At 36.8% G+C, this 14,162-nt stretch overlaps 2 protein-coding genes across 6 annotated transcripts in view; one reads left to right on the forward strand and one right to left on the reverse strand.

Moving 5' to 3' along the window:
• Positions 1–8,355, reverse strand: part of lactbl1b (lactamase, beta-like 1b) — a 44,847-nt gene extending 36,492 nt beyond the window's left edge. For both annotated transcript variants that reach the window (XM_077574222.1, XM_077574224.1), the window contains exons 1-2: positions 8,215–8,355; positions 4,634–4,714 (exon numbers count right to left, since the gene is read on the reverse strand). In XM_077574222.1, coding sequence (XP_077430348.1) covers positions 4,634–4,652 — 19 coding nt within the window. In that variant the 5' untranslated portion in view covers positions 4,653–4,714; positions 8,215–8,355. The remainder of the gene's footprint in view (positions 1–4,633; positions 4,715–8,214) is intronic.
• Positions 8,356–8,716: 361 nt separating this feature from the next.
• The window catches only part of ephb2b (eph receptor B2b), a 137,591-nt gene continuing 132,145 nt past the window's right edge, over positions 8,717–14,162 (forward strand). For all 4 annotated transcript variants that reach the window (XM_077572863.1, XM_077572865.1, XM_077572864.1 and 1 more), the window contains exon 1: positions 8,717–8,872. In XM_077572863.1, the coding sequence (XP_077428989.1) occupies positions 8,821–8,872 (52 nt within the window). In that variant the 5' untranslated portion in view covers positions 8,717–8,820. The remainder of the gene's footprint in view (positions 8,873–14,162) is intronic.

The raw sequence follows: 14,162 nt of genomic DNA on the forward strand, positions 1-14,162 counted from the left end.
CATGCACGGGTACACGCACAGGCAACTGACTCACGGCTGGATGTTCAACCGAAAGTGTTAAAGCTCATAGCCGAGTCTTATTTTAGCAAAAAAGAAAAGAAAAAAAGAAGAAAAAAAAAAGACACCCAGATGAATAAAATGACATTCATTACTCGGTTGGTCGACTCGGCTGAATGTCACGAGGGCTTTCTTGAGGCTGCATTAACATTCTGGTGGGTCGTGATATATTTCATCTACAGTATGGGAGGAAACTTCTCGCCATGAGAAACATTTTTTACTAAAAACTACAGTCAAAAAGAAATGATGTTGTCACAGTTACGCAATACTTAAAATTTACTCTGAAGAACATAATTTAGGACTAAAAGACACATCTAAGCAACACATAATGCAGGATAAACACAGAAGAAATAAACAAACAAAAAAAAGTTTTTTTTGATAAACTCAAAGATCTAAAACCTCTTCTACATACACAATATCACCATTTCGCTCAAATATTGTTCACAAATCAAATCAAAATCTGCGATGGTGAGCACTTCTCCTTTGCCGAGATAATCCATCCCACCTCACAGGTGTGCCATATCAAGATGCTGATTAGACGCCATGATTAATGCACAGGTGTGCCTTAGACCGCCCAGAATAAAAGGTCACTCTGAAAGGTGCAGTTGTTTTTTTTTTTTTAAACAAAGCACCTTTTTTTGTTGTCGAGTATAAATTACGTTGAGGTAAAACACAACAGGAAGTGACATTTACATTCAGGATGTATTGATCTGGCTCGTTCGTTTTTTTTTCCCCTTTGGACCATGAGCGTCATCCTCACAAGGTTACGCGAAAATCATCGCGTGGCGAACCAATCAACTAGCAAACACGCAGCACACAGGAAACATAACCCCGCTGCTTGCGCTTTTTGCTCGGCAGGGCGTAAACATAAGATACAAAAGGAGATCTTGTTACTAAGTTATTATATCGCAAGGAACGGAGGAAGAAAATATAATTGGATCCCCATGGAGGTTCTCAGTTTCTCTACCAGCTTCCTCTCGGGGTTGAGGTTAAGTACAAAGGAAATACAATAAAGAGCTAACATCCCTCCAAGCGGCAAGCATGTTAAATCAAGCATTTTTATGATTTCCAACTGCGAACGTACCTCCAGATCACTTGTAGTCATTAGACTGGGGATTTTTTTAATTTTTTTTTATTGATCTGCGCGCGTGCGAAATACTTCACGTTGGCGGGGTGTTGACAAATAGTCTGAAAATAGCAATGTTGACAACACCCTGACAAATAAAACAATGGAAATGAATTGGCTTTTTATTTATTTATTTTTTTTTAGCAACCAAAGCCATCCTAACGTGGGCACTATTTCTTTAATACCACCTTGCTATTCCCGTCCACATTTGGATAGCAGCTACTCGAAATAGGACATAAATAAAGACAAGAATAATTGTAAATTGGATGTTATCAAACACATAAAGAAAGAACTCTTAAGAAAGTCCACAAGACTTATTGTGGTACTGTTTGCTTACACTGCTCGTATTATATTGACCTAATAAGTTGGTTAGGGAAGCTGGCCTCACTGCACACGCGAGAAAGGTCAGTGGGATTTTGTGCAAAGGGAAAAAGGCTTTGGTGCTTTTTAAAGGAGTCGAGTTGTCGCCCAGGAAAATGTTTTGATTTTAAGGCAAGGAACAAACACTTCTCAAGCAGTAAAAGTGATAAAAAAACTAAATCTACACAGACTGCCGAGTCAGCGTGGAACTAAATACCATCATCAAGTTTATAGACATATCAAAATACAACCAAAAGCTGCATCAGTCAGTTAAAATGTTATATATTTAGACAGAGAGGAAAATGCTACACAGTGTGCCAATATTGATATGACAAGGGAAAACATTCCTATCATGTTATGGCTTATTTTCTTCTAATAGCCAAATTTTGTTTGCTAAGTGCTAAATGCCTTCTAATGTGTGTTTTTTTCCATTTTTTTTTTCATTTCCATGTAAATGTGATGTTTGGTTGTCAATATCCCAGCCTTGTATTGTAATATGTTAACATGTAAAATAATATAATTTTAAAATAGTCCGCAGAAAAAAAATGGAAGAATTTTGCCGATTTTAAAAGCGTTAATATCGGCCGGACGATTAATCGGTTGGGCCCTAGTAATTCCACATGAGCTCCACAAAGAGACGAAAATTGGCAAATTGCTTTAGTCTAAATCCTTAACTTGCAACAGTCCTAGCCTGTGCTATCTAATTCCTGCTTTGGGAGAAAGTGTTTTAAGCATATTACCAGGCTGCTTAAAAGACTCATGAACATGAGGCCACTCTCACACACACAGACAAATAAGGTTAAAGTTCAGAGACTGTGGACTTTCTAATCCTGCCTGGCTGCTTATTTTAAAGTCGTTGACAGAGATGCCCCGAGCAAGGATTGCCATTTGCCACGACGCGCTACTGATTGCTTAAGTGACAACTCTACGCCAAGACTGGGTTACTATCAAAGAGTGTGTTCACACACACACACACACACACACACGTGCACACACAAAAGTACAGAGTGAAAGAAAGAGGAATCCTCTTAGTGGTGAAATCTGAAAATCGTGTACCTCCATCTGGTCCATAAACTTTGAAATGAATTTACTCTTTAATTCATATCCGAGAAGCTTTCACATTGTTTTATTTATTGCATGCTAGGTTATGTTTCAGTGGGATTACACAAAGTACGAGGCAGATATATTTTGTTTTTGTTAAATTTGTACACAGAGCGATGTAACATGATGGAGCAATTGGCCTTTGCAGGGATAAGCACGCATTATCCAGCCTCACTTATTGAAAAACAAAACAAAACAATTGAGTGAGTGAGCACAAATACTTTACTATTTTTTGGGAAAACAGCACAAAAAAAAGTTACAATTTAATTTTGTTTGCTCCAAAAAGACATGATTGAGAATTATTGATAAATAGGAGCAAGAACAAAAAATGCCCCAAGGAATGGTATGAAATTATTTTGCACCAAAAGACATTTTCAAACAATCAAATAAAGAAAAACAGTCTCGAGCTTACCAGCAATAATTTAAACAATGTATATTTTCCCATTTGATCACAGTCTGTTTATTTTCTTTTTTTTTTAATTTTAAGAACAAACATTGTATCGTAAAATCTTTTATCTATATAATATTTTATAATAAAAAACAAAACACTGACTTGAGCAGGAATACTGAATCATATATTTTGAAAAATTATTAAAAGCATAAACGATAAGCAACGCTCGTATTAAAACATTCATTTTACTATTTAATATAACTAAGAAAACCAGTGCTGAATTTAGACGGATAACAATTAATACACATTTCAACCATGTCAACTTTTAACTGCTTATCGAACAATTGCCTAATTTGAGCACAATCGGTTTAAAATAATTTAGAACAATACAAATAAACATCACAGGTCATGCTATACATTTTATCTACATTATTGCTTATTCATTAAAAATAACAATTAAAGTGAGCTTTAATAAATTAAATTACAAAAAGTTCTTAGTAGTGTTATTTTAGAAAATGACCTCCCAAAAAATATTGCAAAATCAAACATATGGAACATATAAATGAGAGAAAAATGCCTGATGCAGATTTCAGCACAACCTAAGACATTAACTTAAAGTACTAGATTTTCCTCCAATTTTAGCATGAATCTATTTAAAAAAATATTAAAACAATGTCGATTAACATTATACCCATATGCTATATTTGAGATAAATTAAGGGTCACCTTTTTTTTTTTTAATTAAAGCTTTTTAATCATGTTCACATTACTTTAGTATTCTTAAACTACAGATGCTGAAGAAACTCATTTGTCACATTAGCAAAGTATTACTTGTCTGCGGAGGACTCTTTCACATTCAAATAAATCCAACTCTGCAGCTAAAGATGAAGCATTCTTGTACTGAACAGAGTCCACATTGAAGGAAAAAAAAAGACGACTTTACATAGCTGGCTCTGGAATTCAAACCATAATGAGAGTCGAGCTGATTATATGGAAAGTTTTTATCAATTAAAAAAGAAAAGAAAAAAAAAAGCCACTAAGGGGCAGGTTATTGTGTCCAAACCCAAATCCGTGGCTGGCAACGTATCATTACAATAATAAAACATGTTTGCACTTCAATTTATATATATGAAAAGTAGAAAGCGAATTCTTAATGTGCCGTAGATCATTTAGTAGTGAAAACACAACTTGGAACTGATAAATGTCTGGAATGAAACTATGTAGGTCTCTTGCGTCCACTTGACATGAAAGTGCATTAAATCACGAGTCTTTTGGGCTCTTTTTTTTATCAAAGCCATTTAGCGGGACTGAATTAAGTAAAAACAACATGCCGGAATTGAGTGCTGTGGATTATTTATGTATGGATTTACTGAATTATTTTTTTGTTCTCAAGTGGCACAACTGGAATATACGTCGATTGGAATCAAGCCTCTTTCAAATGTGGAGACAAATCAGATATCTGCCAATGAAAGTGTGATCTCTCTACAGTGGATCTAAAAAGTCTACCCACCCTTGTTAAAATGTCAGGTTTTTGTGATGTGAGACCAAAATAAAACATTTCAAAACTCTTTCCACCAATAATGTAACCGATTACATTACCTGTACAACCTCCATCCATTCATCCATTTTTTTTTCTTCCAGCCGTTAATCCTCACCAGGGTTGCGGCAGGCTGGAGGAGCCTAAATTGAAGATAAAAAAAGAAAAATAAACATAGATTATTGAGATAATGTGGTTGTACAACTTCATGTTTAATTAGGGATTTGCTGTGTTATAATAATAGATAGATTAATCGATTATTAAAAAAGTCGTTAATTGCCCCAGTTGGAATTACACCATTTTTCCTATGATGCCTCAGCGTAAACATGATGAATTATTGAAGGAAAAAAAAAAAAATGGAGCCGATGGCACCTTGGATCTGCAGTGTATGAAACAAGTCGCAAAACTGTCTCTTCTCTCAGCTCTGTTGACGCATTTCCTCATCAAAACAGCTCGCATTGCCTTTGTGTGCTTTGCGGCGGCGCGCGATGCTTCTTTTTCATTTGGCCAAAAGGAGATAACATCAGTTATTATCCTCACGTCAAAACACTCGGATGATCCCGGTTAGCTCGGGTTCCTCGTTGAACCCGGCGCGACTCGGCTCTAACTTCTTGGGAAAATGTGATCTTACTGGAGGTTAATCCTTTGGGTTTCCCCGCACTAACAAATCGCACACCTCAAGTGAGGGACACTTTGTGCTCCTGATGTTGCCGGAAGGCCTTTAAGAAGTGGAAATCAGTTCCAGTTCCAAAGAGGCTCTTGTAAATACCTTTAAATTCCAGAGGATGAGAAAAGCTGCTGACCCACAGGAAGTCTGCCTAAGCGCCATTAAATTCATTCCTAAAGCATTTGTTTAACCTCGAGGATGGAAGTGGGATTTTCTCTTAATTTTCAATTTGATTTAAAGCTGTCAGATCATTAGAGCAGTGGTTGGTTAGTATGTCTGACTCACATCTATGAGGTTCGGGGTCCAAATCTCGGCACAGGTCATCCAATGTGGAGAAACTTTACATGTTTGCTTAACCTAAAAAATAGTTGAAAAAGTCCTTGCGATGATTTAATTGATCAGAAATTATATTGCAAGTTTTGTGTCCACAGTCTCAACCCACAGACAAAGCAGAACAGTTCAACTTTTAAACTTTAGGTGGCAGTGTTGATGCAAGCACACTCAACACTAACTCGGCTGTGGAGCTTCCAATGCCCCCATTTGATCTTTTTCCTCACGCTCAACATTAAATAAATTCAACCCACTTATCTTACTTGTCTAAAAGTAAATCACCAATGCTCGTGTTCTACAGCCCTGCTTTAAATTAAGATACAGGAAAAAATGCACAATGCCTTGATTTTTCATCTGTCAATCTTTGATTTGAAATATTTGCCGATCATCATTAAATTACTGAATGAATATTAACATTTTATTTAATTATGGAAATAGCTATTTCACAGTGACGCAACTGTTGAAATGAAATGAAAATGAAAACATTCTATACAATTTAAATAACAAAAAAATGACAACCAGTGTCAAAATATGTTTTCAAATGTTTCCCACATAGAAGTATTTGAAATAGTAATATCAAAAATTCTAATAGTCATTTCTTTCAAACAAATCCATAATCCAAAAACTAAATACTAGTTCAATATCTGACATCTTCCTTACAAATAAAGAAATAATTAATTTTAGGATTTTATAAAAACAGTAAAATTAGAATACTGCATTCCTGGTTAGTGCCTGGGGTTATATGTAATTAATGAAAGAAAATGCATTTTGATTACAAAAAAAAAACAAACAAACTAACTAAACAAAATATGTACACATCTAGTCAAGGTAAATTCTTAATGTGAAAGGCAATTGGACAAAAACACGCAAAATGTCCTTATTTATACTCAATTATTATTATTACCTACTACTAAAAATACTTAAAATACAAAAATAAATGTTAAACTAATAATGTCCTATGCTGTTGATATGAATAAAATGATACTAGGAATTCGGTTGCATTACTCACTACAAATTAATGTTGATTTGACCAGAAGGATTCCCTCATATTTTAAGTTTGTGCCATATTTTTGTTTGTTTTACCTTTTGCAAAAAGAACTTGCAATGCTTTCCACTACTTTTATTACTGACACTTTGCATTTGAATGCAGTCCGGAAGCAATATGTCTGCGGCCGACATTAGAAGCGCATTAATGTAATTTCTTCAACATTTTTCACTTCTCTTTTGGCTGAATTCCATACGGAGCTTGTATGGAAGTCATTACGGTTCCAGCATGCTTCTGTCTCTGTGCCTTTTTTTTTCTTTTCTTTTTTTGTCTCCCAAATTTGCCTCCATCTGTGTCCTAATCACCTGGACGTCATCCCGAGTCAAGCCAGACAAGTGACCTGGAATCAACAGAGTCTAACTCGGAGAGGGCAAAGACATCAGTGAGGTTCAGTGAAAGCCAAAGAAGGCTTTCAAACAACTTCCAGGAAATGTTTATTATTATATAATTTGAGTATTACTGAGTTGAAGCATTGGGGGCTTTAAGGTTTTATTTGTTTTTAGAATTGCATGGCTGGCCAGATTAATAACTCTTGCAGGCCCTATTTGGACCACAAGCCATACATTCCCTACCCTTTGAGTGTATTTGTGTGTTATTGCGAAATGTCATAAATTACAAGTTGTTTTATTTATTTATTTATTTTAGATTTAAACACTTGTTTGGATAGAAGATGTAATATCCTTTTTTTTTTTGCCAGCGAACCCCCCAGTGAATTTATATGAAACCTCAGTTCTCCTTAGAGTTGTAATTCAATTTTTAAAAATGAATTAACAAGCATGCAATTAATTCTTCACACATAATTTTTGCTGTGTTGAAAAAAAAAATTACATCGCACAGTCATAAATAAAAACATAGTTACAACAGCCCAGTTTTAATTAAGTGATGAAGAACTCGGAGCCAACATTCGGCAAAGTCATTACACTAATGATGAATGGGGTGGCAAGAAGGCTAACTGCTAGCTGCTAAACTCTCTTGCTGGGAGTTTAATGCACAATGTGCACAATGAGGCCTGTTTGGTGGTGTGGGGAGCTCCATGTGATTAGAGGATCTGTTCAAACATTCAAATTATGTTTAAAAAAATATATATAGATACAGTTTTTAAACCACACACATTAATAATATAAGACCTTTGGGGCGCCATTTTGTCTTTACTCCAATATTCAAATTATTTCCAGCCTCAGTGGTAATGCATTCACAATCCATCTTAATCCAAAAATCATGGAAGGTGTCTAAATTAACAACAAACAAACAAATATCTTATTCTCTTTATTCTATGAGTTGCATCAAAAACAGCTATCAACTTAGTTAGTTTAATAAAAACATACACATTTTTTTAAATTAAAACTTTTATTTTGTTTGTCTTTGAAGGCAACATACAAACTACCCGGAAATGCTTTTCATCCCTGCAGTGCAAAATGTATTAATTATTAAATATATGTTACTTAAATTTGAAAACAGCACACACGTTGCATTTAATAATTATTTTATGAAAATAGATATAGAAATACGATTTAATAGTATTTGACTTGCTTTTAAATGGTCTAAACTTGCTTGCTGACGTAGCTAATCATATATATATACATAAAAAAGCATTTACTCACACAGCACCTGTTAGAGCACAGCTCCTTCAATGAATGCTCCGTAGAGTATAAAAGAGTCCGTAGTAGACACGTTGAGTGGCGGGTTTCCATCTTGAGTAGCCTGCAAGTTGGTTTATAAACTTTTCGCAGTTTTCAAAACCTCCCGCGTGGTGCCAAAACAAAACACTAGTTGCAAGGTAAAAAGCGCTGGGCAGAAGGACAGTCCTTTTCCTGTTGATTGACAGTTGGGTGACACGAACTTCACTCGAAAGGGGGATTCCGTTGTCCTTGCAACCAATCACATCATAGAAAATTTAAATATATATTTTAATATCGTCCTAAGTCATCAAAAATGTTTATACTTAAATGGTTCTTTCAAACGATATACACTCTAAAATCACAGAGCGGCTCTTTTGATATGATATGTGACAAGGGACCCCCCCCGGTGTCTGTGGGCGTTTGGTCTCGTCCAAACTTGGTCCACATTTGAGTCGCTTGTGTTTTGCTATCCGTGCGCGCCCTGCTGGAGGTGAAGGACCGCCTGTGCCCTCTCCGCGTCGGGCTGTCAATGGCTTTCTGGACCTATTTTATTTGAATGCCCGGAGCCGTTTCTGAGTGACCGTGACCATGGATATTCTATGGATATTATGGACCTTGCCGGTCGTAATAGCTGTTGAAGGTAAGCTAACGTACGGCTTTTAAAGAGCCGCGCGCATCCTCGTGCCGGCTTTTGACGTTGCCGACGGTCCCCGGTTGGCTCCATTGTTAAATATAAAAAAAAAAGGGGGGCAAATGACACGAAACACATTTGTTTGGTTATTTCCTCCCGCTTTTTTGGATGAATGTGGCGTTTGTGTGACACTGTTGACTGCGGCTGAGGATGAAGATGATGGCGGTAGTGACAATGATGATGATGATGATGGAGGGACATAAACATGCCTGAGCATCCTCCAGTTTTAAAGACACAGCTCGACTTTTTGTGTCTTCTCACGAGTCTTAAAACGTGCAAAATCACACGAAAAACGTCCATGCAAAAGTGCCTCTTTTGTAACTTGCGCGGATTTTGCAAGCTCTTATATCCTCATGTGATTTTTTTTTTTTTAATGTTGACGTTTGTCTTTCATGATGCACAATTTAATTTACATTGTTTGTCAATATGTTATGGAGCTACAGAAAAAAGGTCAATTTTAAAAAAAAAAACTCAAATTAACAGTTGTGCTCATAAAATGGCAGAATTTGTGGAATGAAAACATGAGTAATCAGGCAAAACATACTTATTTTATTTTAATTAGGATTCAACGTGAACAAGAAAAGTGTTGCATGTGTCGACATATTCTGTAAACTTGGCACAATTGTAAATATAAGATGAAACTTAAACAGTAATAGTGGTACATTTGAATAAATTTACAATTTAAAGTCTATGATGAGTGCCACAGTGTCAAATTCTTAATTTTGAATCAGTATGAGAATGCATTTAGGTTAACAGACGCATCATTAGTGGGAAGTTGCAATAAAAAAAGGGGGAAAATTAAAATAAACATAAATATTGGACAAAACTATGACAAGATGGGTGTAAGGAGTTTACCATAAAATCTCCCGATTATGGTGCAGAGTTTTCGATAAACTGCTTTTATTTTTTATTTTTACAGAATTGTAATATTTTTATGCAAATGCTTTCCCTGGGTACCTTTTTAATATACACAGTCTCATATATGCACATGTACACTGAATATTTGTTACAAATGTAAATGGTATGTGCGTCGCAAAATATACTCCATAATTGGAAAAACAAATTAACAGAATTTAGTAATATTAATATAATAGAATATTAAGTTTGAGGAAGGATTTTTTTGTAGCATACAACTCAGTTTACACAACGTGGTGATATGGTATGGAGCCGCAGGGGTTGGAAAGTGATTTTTTTGCAAACGGCATCTGTGTCACAACTTAAATATATATTGCAGCCACCGTAAATCAAATCCCAAACAAAAAGAATTGAGTAATAATTGCATTTTTTCATGAATTAATCTATACTGCTCAACAGCAAAAGAACACTGCCGAAGACGACAGCAATAACTTCCGTTATTATCAGTTCTGGCGACGTCGTGTCGGCTTTTAGTGCTAAACGTCCAACTCGATTTGGTACCCAACAGCGAGTGATGCACCACCCGAGTAAAGATTCCCCCCCCCGCTGAAGCCCCCCCATTTTTCTCTATCCAATAGGTCACCCTCGTCGACCAATGAAGTGGTAAAAGATGGCTTACGTATGAGAAACGAAGGGTTGAAAAAGAGGTCACTGGAGCTCTAATCTGAAAAAAAGTGAAGTGAAGCCTCCAGTGGATTTTTTGAACATTGCTATTGTTGACCTCTTTTCGGATATTTTTTAATATTGTTGTGTAGAAGCTTAGCCGAGAGATTTCATGTTTGTTAACAAACACTCCTTTTTATAGGGCGGGTCTAACTGACCCATTTACTGAAAATGCAAAAGGTGAAAAAAAAAAATACAAATCTGCTGGCATTGTTCCAAAACTAAAAAAGTATTTAATGGTTAAACATGTAGCGAGTCACATTGATCCATAAACACTTTTGGGGAAAACATGCAGTTGGATAGTCAGCAAGTTATTACTCTAAAGTGTAATATTTGACTTGGGCTATTTTTTAAAAAAAGTTTTGTTTTGTGTATCTGAACAAAGTTTGACTAAAATAAACAATTGCAAGACCAAGTATTGGCGAGTATTTCGAATGTACTTTTACTGTAATTGTACTCGTAAAGAAATGTTACTTATTACATATTCTGTACAGTTTTTTTGGAAAGGCGTTATAATGGCAAGAGTTGAATTAATTCATTTTAGGGAAACCATTAAAACTAGAACAATTAAGAAGTACAGTGAGAAGTCAACCACCTTCGTTGGACAGATTTTGGGGTTCACTGTGGCGATCTCATTTGAGGAAGTTGGCGTCAACACTCTGTCGTAGTCCAAATACGATGTCTTGGCTTTGATTTATTTCAGATCACTGAGACCACATTGTGCCGCCGTCCTAATAAGTAGCAAAGTGGGACCCTTTTCCTTCATAGGCGTTTAATTCATCCCGGGGGATTTGAGGTACAGCACTAAATTGTTGATTAGTGCTCATGTGAGAAGCCGTGTCGAATTATTGGTTAACCCAGCAGGAAAGGAGCGGCCATGTTTGAAGATTAATGGAGGTGGAACGACAAGCAAATACGGCGAGCTTTGTCAAACATGTCCAGGGAAAACACACGAAGGATTTATCCCGCTTTGGTTTCAGGCCCGTTCATCATCATCAGCGTTTAGTTGACAGCCCTGCTAACGACAGCGCTCATCGAATTATGTTGAGTTGGAATTCAGATTTATACGCAGCTATAAAACCGCAGTAGCATATGCAGTTAAACGTGTGCTTGGGAATTGTCTAGGTGGAACCACTTGTGTTTTCCAATTGGTCTCTGCCTTCTGTTGCGGTGCTGAAGACATTTTCTGGTTGGGTAGGTGTTGCCATGATGCGGCAGCAGTCCGCTAAAGGCCAGTATGCAAGTTGTTGTTGGGATCAGAAGGTCGACAGATTCCACTTGCCCTGTTTTTTTTTTTTTTTTTTGATGAAGACATAAACAAAAGCACTGATGATTTAATTTGAATATTCACGTCAAAATAAAGTTGGTTTGTTAACCAGACATTTACTAGTTTGGTTTTCCAAGCTAACAAGTAACATTTGTTAGTTAGTTAGTAGGATGTCAGAAAGTAGGAGACAAAAAGTGTATAATACAAGAAGGAGATTTTCTGCTCAGAAAACTGCAGTAACAGTGGTTTTCCACAGAGGATAAAGAAAATATGCATGTCAGTGTTGTTGTAGTGTCTGTTATGTGTTGCTGCACTATTCGGTCAAACAAGCCAATTGTGTCTCTTTCTTTCAATGTGCATTACATTTACAACCACTGGCCAATGAGTCATGTGCCACGGGAAATGATCCAATTTCACTGAATTCATTTGCTCCCCAAAACGTAAAAAAAAAAAAAGGTTCTATTTTAAATATAATCATGGTCCCAAAAGTTATGTTTTTCCCTAATGAAAGAACAGACTCTAATCTTTCTTTTGGTAGGTTCCAATGTTTTTATAGCAATAGGGCACAATATTCTGTGGGCCTTGCAAAATCATCCAAAATACAGTAAAACAGCTGGGAGCGAAGGGGGTTGCTTCAGTGAATATGGCTGGGGGTAAAATGAGTTAATTGGTCCAAAAATTATTTATGACAAACATCTTTTTTCTCTTTAATTCACTACCCTAAGATTAAAGCATTTTTGTTGAACCTGTAACATTACATTGTCAGAGACCAAGACATTTCCAGCACTTAAGATTGGTCATTGATCTGTAAAAATAACAGACCCACAATGGGGACTGCCCAATAGTATCGACTTGTGAAAAAATTACATTGACCAAATTTGGACAAAGGCGGTTGCGAGCAGACGCCAGCGATATGTGCCTTGGCGTAAATCGAGCTTGAAGCGGCCTTAATTTGTGCGGCGCAGGCCTATCTTAAGGCAAGAATCAATAAAATCAAGGGTAGTGAGCTATGGCGATGTACAATTTGGATTGCAAGACCTTGGTTTGCGCTCATTTGTATTCCAGTTTGATGTACTGCCTTCAGTGTATGTTACCCTAGCCTGGTGTTTCAACGCACACAATATGATAGTTAATCCGACCATCCTTGTTAAAAGACGCTTTCATATGTAAATGTTTTCTATTGTTTTGAACCGGAATTGTTTTGTAAGGAATGGATGCCCTAATGTAAGATGGAAGCATTTTGTTTTGTGTCAGAGTAACAAAAACCCGAAAGGGGGCCGACTCCGAGAAACCAGATTAGGAGACGGTAGAAACGAGCGAGCGTGTGTATATACAATCCAGTGTTTTCTCAGTGGGCCCGATGAGCAGATGCGGCGGACTGGCCCGCATGCCAACCGCCACAGTAGGCTTTCACAAAGAATCTGTCTCTATTCAAGACCTAATCCATGCTGCACAGCGCGCCGGTATTGTCACTTTGCATGCACAATCTCAATTAGTGCTGCTACCAGTTGTTGTTTCCCTTGAAGGAGATGTGTCGCATTATTTCAGAGGCGTCTTTATATATTTTCGTGTGTGAGATCAAGGAGCAGTATCACAGCTTTGCTGTAGCCAACACTACGCTACATCACTGACTCCTCTTCACGGGCTTGTTTGTTGTATGCGGGAGACCTTTTGTCTGATTCTCTGTGGTTCTGTAGTGCATAATCAAAGCCGAAAAAGGAAGGTAGGTGTGCTCGTTGAAGTCTTGCCAGAGAATTGCGATCCCGCAGGTTCGGTCCCACCAGGATAGGATGCACTCTTTGGCATGGTTTCCAGTGCCTTCAGCTGTCTGCTACTGACTGCTGCAATCTGCAGTACACAAGCCAACACTTCAGGCTTTTGTACCTTTAACTGTTCCAATCCGCATACATTTGCCCTCTAGACCTGATGCTAAAATTACCGCTAAGCATACTGAAAGTATTAACGTTTGAAGGAAGAAAAGATTACGTTTAAGAATACAGTGTATTCATGTAGCAGCATGGGTCAGGATGGTGGGCTGTTGTTTTATTTAATGGTTTGATGTCTTTATTACTGACAACATACTAATTAATAAACTGAACGTTGGCCAAGACTGTGCTGAAACAACCACACACTTAATACATTCTTACGTTTTTACGAGCAATAAAAGCAGTTTCACGTCAAAGTATTTCATAAAAACACACCACAAACCTTCCGTGATTTGTTTTGTTTAGTACCAAAAAGGTATTTTCGTTAATTTAATGTTTTATAACATTTTAAGATGACAAACAATAATGTCTTTAACTGCAAGTAGTTGCGAGCTACAAATCTATAAACTCATGATGTCATCAAAACACAACATCAGCATAAATCTGGTGCTAAAAGCAGAGTTAGTGA

This window comes from Vanacampus margaritifer, chromosome 8, assembly GCF_051991255.1.
Source record: "Vanacampus margaritifer isolate UIUO_Vmar chromosome 8, RoL_Vmar_1.0, whole genome shotgun sequence".
NCBI lineage: Eukaryota > Metazoa > Chordata > Actinopteri > Syngnathiformes > Syngnathidae > Vanacampus > Vanacampus margaritifer.